At 36.2% G+C, this 11,034-nt stretch overlaps 1 protein-coding gene across 2 annotated transcripts in view; it reads right to left on the bottom strand.

The window, feature by feature from the left end:
* cdk17 (cyclin dependent kinase 17) overlaps window positions 1-11,034 on the bottom strand; it is a 67,411-nt gene that overhangs the window by 41,576 nt on the left and 14,801 nt on the right. The window contains exon 1 of one of the 2 annotated variants that reach the window (XM_016535417.1): window positions 7,390-7,415. The exons of the other annotated variant lie outside the window; for it this stretch is intronic. Within the exon in view, the coding sequence (XP_016390903.1) occupies window positions 7,390-7,412 (23 nt within the window). The 5' untranslated portion in view covers window positions 7,413-7,415. Of the gene's footprint in view, window positions 1-7,389; window positions 7,416-11,034 lie in introns of those variants that run through there. 2 annotated transcript variants of the gene reach the window in all.

Raw genomic sequence — 11,034 nt, 5'->3', positions numbered from 1 at the left:
AATAACTTTTTTCTTATAACAAAAATAACTGAACATTTAAATGCAATAAAGCAATACAGAAAAATGTATAAAGTTAAAAGTTTAAAAGTTATTAAAGTTATTAAACCTGTTATACTGTATTATGACAGCACTTTTTTTAAACTTAATTTCAATATCCCGTATACCGAACGTAAGAAAAGTAGTTTAAATGTTTTGCCACTTGCTTGAGCAACTTAATATATAAAAATAATATATAAAAGTAAAAAGCATTGAATAATGTGTTGCTTATATTTATTGTGTTTAAACATGTCTGTGAAAGATTGTATTACTGTACTGTGTAAAAAAAAGAATCGCAATGCTGAAAAGGCATTTTCAGTGACAATGTTTGGATTTGAAATCAAAATAATGGATAAATGTTGTGTTTGTGGTAAACAGCCACGGATCAGTTGCAGACTCCTGTGTGAAAGCTGCTTTTCCTCTCACAAGGGTCACCTAAGAGTGGAATTCCCCCCATTTTCAAAAAAGAAATGTAGGCCCTGAATAAATGTCTAAAAATCCTGATGGAGTGTCACTATAAATAGTTATAAATTATAAAAAGAACCAATCACACAGAGTACATTTTTCATTTAAAAACATGAGTTGCAGTGGGATGGGGAAAAATCCCACCATAAAGTCTCGAGATATGTTTTTTTCAAAGTTAAATTTGCATTAATTTTACATGGCTTTCTAAACATGCGGCTCCTTTGTGCGCGATGCGAGTGCAACGATGATAGATGTACCTCTAGAAAATGCACGAAATGTGTTCTGTGTGAACGGCTTGGTTTCAGTTTTAATGTAAACAAGATCTTCTCCGCATTGATGTTCTCTTTTCCCGCAATATTTGTAATTAACAACGCAGCAGCGCCGCATCTAGTGGCTTCAACTGGATAGGCTAACAAAAACATTAAAATGCAATGACACTTACATCGTCATCGCATCTCGTGCGCCACTGATAAGGCTGCCTTCTTAACGCACACCTAAAATTGTTTTTTAAATTCGACGAATATTCGAAATTCGATTTTTTTTTTTTGACAGTCCTACCTTGAATCATTCGGTTTACTGAAGAGAAGCGTACAATTACTTCTTTTGCAGATGATTTTCACCCAGTGATGATTAAAAAGGAAAAAGGATCCCAAAGACAAACATTATGGGATCAGAATAACAGATATTTAAGGGTTTACTCTCTCAACCTTGGCCATTCAGAAGACAATTTTAATGTTACAAAAGACTTCTATTTCAAATAAATGCTGTTCTTTCAAACCTTCTGGGGGGGAAAAAATCCACAAAAATATTAAGCAGTATAACTGCTATAAACAGATAATATGAAATGTTTCTTGAGCAAATGATTTCTGATGGATCATGTGACACTGAAGATGATGACGCTGAAAATTCAGCTTTGCATCACAGGAATAAAATACATTTTAAAATATATTATAATATAAAACTTATTTTAAATTGTAAATTTTTTTTTTACAACATTACTGTTTTTATCAAATAAATGCAGCCGTGGTGTGTCTGTAAAAATCATGCATTGGTTTTACTGACCTCAAACTTTTTAAATGGTACACTCTAAAAAATGCTGGGTTAAAAAGGGACAAACCCAGCTATTGGGTTGTTTTGACCCAGCTATTGGGTTGTTTTGACATAACTGACATTTGTCAAAACAACCCAATAGCTGGGTTTGTCCCTTTTTAACCCAGCGCTGGTTTATATTTAACCCAGCATTTTTTAGTGTAGTTACATTTTACCTACATGTATAATGTCTTTACATTAGACTTTTATACGCAGACCCGGATCATATAATATATATATTTTACAAAATTGTGAAAACAATTGGTGATTTGAGCAAAAAGTGAAATAATCTATCAAATTTCAACAAAGTCCCAAAATGGAAAAAGGAAAATTTTGATCAAAATAAAGATTTAGTCAGTGTACTTGATGATCAAGACAATGTCAATTAAAAGCATGCTGGAGATGAAAATAAGATGCCAATGTGCTAAAAATTAAGGTAAATATGAATTTATTGGTTTTACTATGGGTAATTTCTTAAATATGTCAAATTATGAACAAAGTGTCAAAATACTATTTAATTGTGTGTGTTCTGGCATAAATGCTAGCTATGAAACTAGCCTTAGCAAAGAAAATGTCTCAAATGTCATTTCCATAAAAGAATTCTATTAAAGAAAAACCCTGATATTGTTTGTTACCAATATCAGACTAATCAGATGGATAATACAAACAATAATTAAAAATAAACGTAAATACTGGTTCATTCTGTCACAGATATATCATGCATCCTAAATGAAAAATCCCCAAAATTCAACCTAAAAAGTCATATTTTTCATATATATTCCCCTTCAAAATCTACCCAAATGTTTAACCTTTACGTCACTCATAAATTATAAGGGAAGTCTGGAAAGCACATCTCGAATCTCAAATGAATATTGGAGGAATCTCGTTTAGATTGGCAAGCCAGGGTATTTTCGATTTTCTTTCTATCTCTTCCCACATACACACAAACAAAAAGTCCATTCCCATCGCCATGGCAACACGTCGTTCCTGGGACTTCTCAGCATCTTTTCTCACAGATCAGAATCTGTAATTTACCCACTCCGTACGCCCAAATAGAGAGAGAGATGGAGCGGCTGACTGAGTGGGTGAGCGAGCAGCACAAAACAGAAGCAAACGAACGAGAGAGAAAGAGAAAGAGACATAGAAGAAGCAGAATGATGTCTTTGTGTTTGACTACAAAGCATGAGATCGCCACGGCAACTCTGCTCGTCTGCGCCAAACTGCAGGCAAGTGAGACTAAAATGACAAAAAAAAGGGCAAACAGAGAGACAGCTAGCAAGCTTAACAGCGAGTGAAATTAGGCATATCACACGCATGACTGTACAAGCCGCTTCATATCCGTCCGTTTGAATCAAGCAGGCCTGGTGAAAGCATCTGCTAACACCCAATAAGTGAACTTCACCTTTGAAAAAGCCAAGCTCCAGAGATCAGATACTGACGTCAGAAAGGTATCAAGGCCTGCTGACGTGTTCGCTTTGACCTGTTAGCGTGCATTAGCACATCTGCCCTCTGCCCAACGCAGGACATCAAAGATGCATCGTCGCCGGCGTTTACACAGCGTAACGTAATTAGAGCCGCAGAAAGAGGAGCGCGAGCGGGAGATCTGGCAGTTCTGAGCTTCTTTCATCTGTCTGTCCACTCCACGATGCTTAAAGCACTTCAGCACGTCATTAGCACACTCTTCAAAATCACTCTCGTCCCCAGCTGTAAACAAAAAGCACCGTTAACATGATGACTGATGGGAAAATAGACGGAATAAATGCATTCATACAGACGACTGCCTGCAGGGTCACAGGACGGCTGATGTCAGGCACAATGACAAAGGCGAAAGACGTGTCGCTTTGTGTTTGTGCATGAGAGAAGTATAGTATTGGTGAACGTAAATGATCCATGTAATCTGGAGGAAAATCTCCAGTAGTTTTTGTTCAGGTATGGTTTGGTTTTAGGTTACCAGGACTTTATGGACTTAAGATTGCATATTAAAGTTAGGAGAAAGTGTTTTAAAATAAAATAAATATTTATTTATTTATTTTTTAATCATCAAAAATTATGTTTATGGCGCAATGGTGAAATTTTGACCAAAGTAATGTTGTTTTCTCAAAAGTAAGAGTGCTAGAAAACTTGATGAAAATGTAGGCTATATATTCAGAAACTACCATTCAAACTTTTTAGGGGCAAGTAAGAATTTTTTTTAAATACTTTTCAGTAAGAATGCATTAAATTGATCAAGACATACGTAATGCTACAAAAAATCCTGAAATCAGTACAACTGTTTTCAATATTGATAATGATAATAAGAAATGTGTCTTGAGCAGCAAATCAGCATATTAGAATGATTTCTGAAGGATCATGTGACACTGAAGACTGGAGTAATGATGCAGAATATTCAGCTTTGCATCACAGGAATAAATTGCATTTTAAAATATATTAAAATGGTAAACTGTTCTTCTAAAATGAAATAAGATTTCACAATTTTACTGTATTTACTGCATTTTTGCTTAAGTAAATGCAGCCTTGATCGAGCATAAAAGTGACTTCTTTCAAAAACATTTTTAAAAATGACCACAAACTTTTGAATGGTAGTGTTAGTAATTTGTTATTTATTTAACATTTCGAAACTTTGCAAAATCCCATTATGCACAATATAGGCTATCAGTATAATCATTTTGATTATTTATTTAGGCCTACCTGAGAATTTATTCCTGAATTCTTTCCACAAGTCCCTTTGGTTGCTGAGTGTTAATATGTTGAGTGAAACTTTATTAAACAAAACACTCACACAAACACTCAATTAAGCGCATTAGTCAGCTTGCAGTATCATCAGTCACAATGAATCTTATATAAGCTCACTCGTATCAACACAAACACTGAAATATTCATCTGGAAAATCTCAAAGCAAGCCAGCCATCCATCAGGACAGACCCAAAACAAGATTAATTCGTCATGAAGACAGAGTCCTGATGGAGATGTCTTCTCAAATGCTGCTCAAGACTGGCTCCAGCTCCTGGAGACCATCTTGAATTCAAATTAGGGCTGTGCGATATGGACAAAAAAAACATATTGCGATTTCTTTGATCAATTTTGCGATTTCGATTTTAATCACGATTTTGACACACACAGACATGCTTTACAGTCATTAATGCATTCAGTGTTAATTTTTTGGTGTGAATTTGAAACATATTTCCAAAGGAAAACCAATTAGAGCTTTATCAAAAAGCTGTAACATGTCTCTAGAACAGACATAAGGCAAAATAATCACTAGGTAAAGGTGTAACAAAATGTCTCTAGAATAGACATGGCAGAAAAAAAAAAAATCCTGTGTCCAGGGATTTTTTTTGCCTTGCATTGGTCATAGAGCTCTTTGTGGCGTTGCCTCAGATGTTGAACTAGATTTGTTGCGCCAAGTTCACACGTACTCCGTCTGCAGCGCATATACAGTATATGCATGCGTTGCAGAAGCAGCACGGACTCATTTTGCTTTTGCACAGGACGCGTTTGCAGTCCGCTCCTGATTTTACCACAAACACAACATTTATCCATTATTTTGATTTCAAATCCAAACGTTGTTTCTGAAAATGCTTTTTCAGCATTGTGATTCTCTTTTATCACAGTACAGTAATACAATCTTTCATAGACATATTCACGTTTAAACTCAATAAATATAACTTTGTTTAACTACCACCACGAGTGCCATCTATTATTGCCTTGTTTATCTAAAAGTGCACTTTTCCTTGTTTTAAATCTAGCCAAAAAGCCATGTGTTGACTGTGAAACAGTAGACTTTAATTATATGCATTTATGGTGTAATTACTAAATTTCCGTGTCAAGCCATGTTAATTTTAACCGCGAATAATGCGCTGGCACTTTAATTCAGCGCGTGCAGCACAGCAGAAATTGATTCCGTGCGGAAACGATGCAGCATGACTGCTGCAGACGCACCGCTCCTGGAGCGCACTGCCGGACCGCAATCGCGTGCAGTGTGAACGCTCTGATCCGTTAACATGGGCGCGGAAAAAATACGCACCACAGACGGAGTGTGTGAACCTGGCGTTACGTTTGTATGCCCGCCCGGTCTGTTCCAGTGTTGCCAACTGCTTTCAATTGAAAGTAGCTAAAACTGGTAGCTAAATATCACTAGATGACATCACAGTGGCAAATTCACTGATCTATATAAAGTGGGCAAGATGAGAACTTAGATAAGGTTTGTCCAAGAAGTTGCTATATTTGTCCCTAAACTTTTGAAAAAAGTCTCAAAAGGGGCGGGGAAGTAGCTAAATTGGCAACACTGGTCTGTTCTGTTCTCGTGCTCCATTTAGGCGCGCTGATTCTGATTGGTTCGGATAGCATACTGCGGGAGGTCGGGAGCGCGGAAAATCGTGCTATAAAGCGATTTAGAAATCGCGCAAGCTCAAATCGCGATTAATTAATCGCACAGCCCTAATTCAAATGTCATAATTTATAAGAGCTTTAGCACACAACTTAATTACTCGAGTCTCAAGTCAGAAATCAGAAGAAAAACTCGATCACAATCATTAGGAGTCACAACAGCATCTCCGTGTAAAGTACCATCCTCCATTCCGGCCGTCTCTCACACACAAACAAACAAAAATCCTTGAGACAGGAATGTGGCGAACTGGCGATACACAGATAATGCCGTCTGTCAGCCAGAAGTAAACATATAACACATATGATCTCTAAAATCAAAACATCTCAGCTGCAGGACCGAACGAGAAGAGACTCGGAGGTCAGAGGACATGAAACGATGAAGCTTCACAACAACAGGCCATCTTTGCCCTTTTGTCAGCAAATTCTTACACAGAAATAAACAAGCGCACAGAATAAAAGAAAGAGAGAGGAAGATCCCAGGTAATATCTGTAAAATCAGATGATTCCCAAAAGAATGCAGTTGTGAATAATGTATCAGTTTCCACAAAAATTTTAAGTAGCACAACTGTTTTCAACACTGATAATAATCATAAATGCTTCTTGAGCAGCAAATCAGCATATTAGAATGATTTCTGAAGGGTCATGTGACACTGAAGACTGGAGTAATGATGCTGAAAATTCAGCTTTGGATCACAGGAATAAATTACATTAAACATTCAAACAGAAAATAGTTTTTCAATTGTAATATTATTTCACAGTATTACTATATTTTTATCAAATAAATGCAGCCTTGGTGAGCCTTAGAGACTTCTTTCGAAAACAAAAAAACAACAAAAAAAGCCCTAAACCTTTGACCGATCATATAGCAATAACTAAACAATTACTATACAAAACATGTTTTTTTGATAGCATTTTTACCATTTTAAGTACCATTTATTATAAGAAATGAAGTGCAATCAAACGGTCAAACTTCACTACTATAAATATGATTCTTATATTTAATTATAATTTGATATATTACGTAATTTAACACAATCTAATTTAACAATTTATTTTCTGTAGCTCCATGGCACCGCTATTGAATAACTGTGTGTAAAATATTAAATATTTTTATTTGCAACTCAGTACTCTATTCCCAATCCTGTTTCGAAGGTATGACTAAGTATGATTCTCATGTCAGTAAACTCTCAGGTGTCTGACACTGTTCTTGGAAGCATCTCAAGATGCAAATATCCAGATCATCTACACAAATGCCATCCAATCATATTTCGAAGTAATATGTATCACACAGGAATACAACTGTCATCAAATGTATTGTCCTTTCATACTGTACACTAAATTATGAGTACTAGACAAATATAGGAGATTGCCTATGAATGAAAATACACAAAACCTTGCCTAACACCCACTCACAGCAGTCTAGAAAGTATTTCCATGTTCGTATTGTGCTCATAAGTGTGTGTCTGCATGTGTTTGTGTCTGCGAGAGATAAGAGGATGATCACACACAATCCCCCATGACGAATGAAGCACCGAGCAGCGACAAGCTCGCGCATCTGCGCCGCCGCGCGCTCAATCCACTCAGCGTGCTTTGCTTACCAGCTCGCGCACACCAGCTACACAGGCGTTAAAACGGAATGTTTAACATTATATTCATTGCATACATATACTTCGTAGTAGACATCCTTAACTCCATTCTGCTGTCTGTTGTTCTGTTGTCGGTGTTTCTTTGTTTGAATATGGCGCTTATCGCATGCTGTGTGGTATCGGCGTTTGGTATCGGGGCATTTTAACGAGTATGAGTACAGGAGACCAGTATCGGGCCCGATACCGATACCAGTTTCGGTATCGGTGCATCCCTATTAATATTAATTAAATTAATAACACTGTAACATGCCCAAAATCTAATAAATCATTATTATTATTATTATTATTATTGTTAATTTGTTTTTACAATATTTAAATGTGTTTTAATAATAATAATAAAAAATATATTATTATTATTATTATTATTATTATTAACAACACATTAAAATATAGTAAAAAACTGAAATATAATAATAATAATAATAATTATTATTATTATTATTAAAAACATGTCTAAATATTGTAAAAACAAACTGAAATAATAATAATAATAATTATTATTATTAATAATAATAATAAACACATTTTTAAATATTGTAAAAATAAACAATTAAAAATAATAATACTTTTACATGCTCAAAAGCATGGTATAACCACAAATGAAATCCAAACAAACAAATAAAAAAAGTTACAAAAAAAACATGACACGCAGCCAAATATAAAATTGTTTATAAATATGGTTTATATATAAAACAATATAAAACAAGGCATTGTAATTAAAGCTGTGTCAATTCAATTATAAATGAATATACAGCTATTCTCTTTTTTCCCCTCATGATATTGAATCAATATTGATCCTACATATTTTTTTTAATCTATTTATATGGCTATTTGTGTCATATGCAACAGTTCAAATAAGAAGCAGGTCATCTAAACAAGCAGAAACTGTAACGGGTGGGCCATCAAAAACACTTATGAGGCACTGTACTGGACAAAAAGTAAAGTGAATCATAACATGTAATCATCTTGTTTATCATATTGTGTTGTAACTGTACTACAATGGTACTTCTGGTTATTAACTGTCAGGTGAGCAATGAAGAGAAGAGTTTTAAGAGGGCGAGTACTAACAGGTCAGTGAATAAGAACACCTGTCCCTCCCTGTGTCCCAGAAGCATCTGCAATGTCCCACATTTGTCTCGCTCTCCGCCCGAGAGATGCTTCATTACTCCACTTAGTCTTATATTTTTAGCCCATAGCCCAGGCCAGCTTCCCTCTATCACCCAGATGTGTCACTCCGGCACTCCATCAGCCCGGCTTCTGCCTCCCGCCACAAACCTTTCAGCAAAACACACTGAAAGACAGAGGTCAAAATCGACGTCGCTGCAACAGCTGATATTGAACGCCTCCAGATATGGCCGTCCTGACACCCGAATGGCTGAATCAGGTTCCTAATCCCACGATCATCTTTTATGCCATGACGACGCAAACATCCTGTCACTGTCCCAACAGCATGTAACATTCCAGTGCAGAATCACAAACAAATAGCACAATAAAGACAACAAAAGCATGCTAAGTAATGTGCCAAAAAGATTTCCCTGCATCCTTGGACTTCATGTTCTGGAATATAAAAATAACTACTAATAAATACAAAAAAGAACACCTACACTTATTGGTTTGATGCTATAAATATATTAAAGGAACTGGGAAAACTCAGTGCATGTGGGAAACTAGGTCGGTTTATGAGGAATGGTGGCACTGCAGTGCGCTAGCTGCTTTTAGCATGTGATGCAATCTAACCAAACTTTGGACGGGGAGTTTAACGCCCATCTGACTCAAAGTTAATCATTCCTGACTTTCTCCTGCTCTTAATAATAAACAGGTTTAGCTAGCAAAGACCTGAACGAACAACTCAAAAACACATTTTTAATCAACAGAGCAATGAACTTTTAAAATTTGAACAATTAACCATTAAAAATTAATCGAAGAAAGCTGACCTTAAAGGGTTAATTCACCCAAAAATGAAAATTCTGTCATTAATTACTCACCCTCATGTCGTTCTAAACCCGTAAGACCTCCGTTCATCTTCTGAACACAAATTAAGATATTTCTGATGAATTCTGAGAGCTCTCTGACCCTCCCATAAACAGCGATGTAATTACCACGATTAAGGTCCAGAAACGTAGCAAGGAGATTAGCAATAAGCTACAAGAATAATTTTTGTATGCAAAGAAAACAAATAGGGGTGCTCCCATCAGGATTTTTGAGGCCAATCACAGAAAGCAGTATCTGCCGATACGATCACAGATACCGATCTTTTTAAAGCCTTCTTTTTATCATGTAGAATTATTTATAGTGATGATCCAATCAAGATTTTTAGAGATTTATTCAGGGCTTGAATTTCATTTTTAAAATGAATTCCCCTCTTAGGTGACTCTTGGGAGAGGGGATTTTTTTAATTTGAGGGGTGGAGGGGGGCATTTTTTTTAGACATTTTTCAAACGTATATATTTATCTCACCTAAATGTTTGATCATGCACTGTATTTTTGTTTTGACAATCGAGCAATTGTTGCACTATAGCTTACACAAAACACAAGCCTGATTTCATGAGCTGTATGTGAAGGCAGTGTTACACCAGGTTCACACATACTCCGTTTGCAGTGCGTATGCAGTCCATGTGTGGTACGTAAGTGGTGCAGAAGCAGCACAGACTCATTGTGCTTTCACACAGTATCCATTATTTTGATTTCAAATCCAAACACTGTTACTTAAAATGCTTTTTCAGCATTGTGATTTTTTTTTTTACATAGTACAGTATAATACAATCTTTCATAGACGTGTTTAAACGCAATAAATATAAGAAACACATTATTCAATGCTTTTTACTTTTGCATTTAGGCCTACTTCTGTAGCACCAGTGCTATGTGCAAAAAAAGTTAACGTACAGCCCTGTAAAAGTGCTCTTTTTCCTTTAAACCTAGCCAAAAAGCAATAGCCTATGTGTTGACTGTGAAACACAGGAGACTATGCATTTATGGTGTAATTACTAAATTTTCGTGTCAATCCATGTTCATATTTACCGCAAACAATGCGCTGTTACTTTAATTTAGCGCTTGCAGTGCAGCAAAAATAGTCTCTGTGCTGAAACGATCTCTGCACTGCTGCAGACGCACCGCTCCTGAAACACTCTGCCGGACCGCAACCGTCTGCTGTGTGCAAGCTTTATTAATCCGTTAACATGAGCGCAGAAAAAATACGCACCGCATACGCACTGCAACCTGGCATTATGTGTGTGCGCTGTGAGTGTGCATGAGCATACTGTCTCCAGGAGAGTGCGCGAGCGCTGAATGGTTTAAACACTGGCAAGAATTAAAAAGAAATGCAATTTATAAACTTAAGTGACGATGCGACACTGCCTCGATTGTGCAAGTGACAATTCCTGTGTCAACTGTGCAGCGTGCAGCTTGCTTATAG

This window comes from Sinocyclocheilus rhinocerous, unplaced genomic scaffold (genome assembly GCF_001515625.1).
Source record: "Sinocyclocheilus rhinocerous isolate Xijiao unplaced genomic scaffold, SAMN03320098_v1.1 scaffold395, whole genome shotgun sequence".
NCBI lineage: Eukaryota > Metazoa > Chordata > Actinopteri > Cypriniformes > Cyprinidae > Sinocyclocheilus > Sinocyclocheilus rhinocerous.
This window is presented reverse-complemented; position numbering and strand designations above follow the sequence as displayed.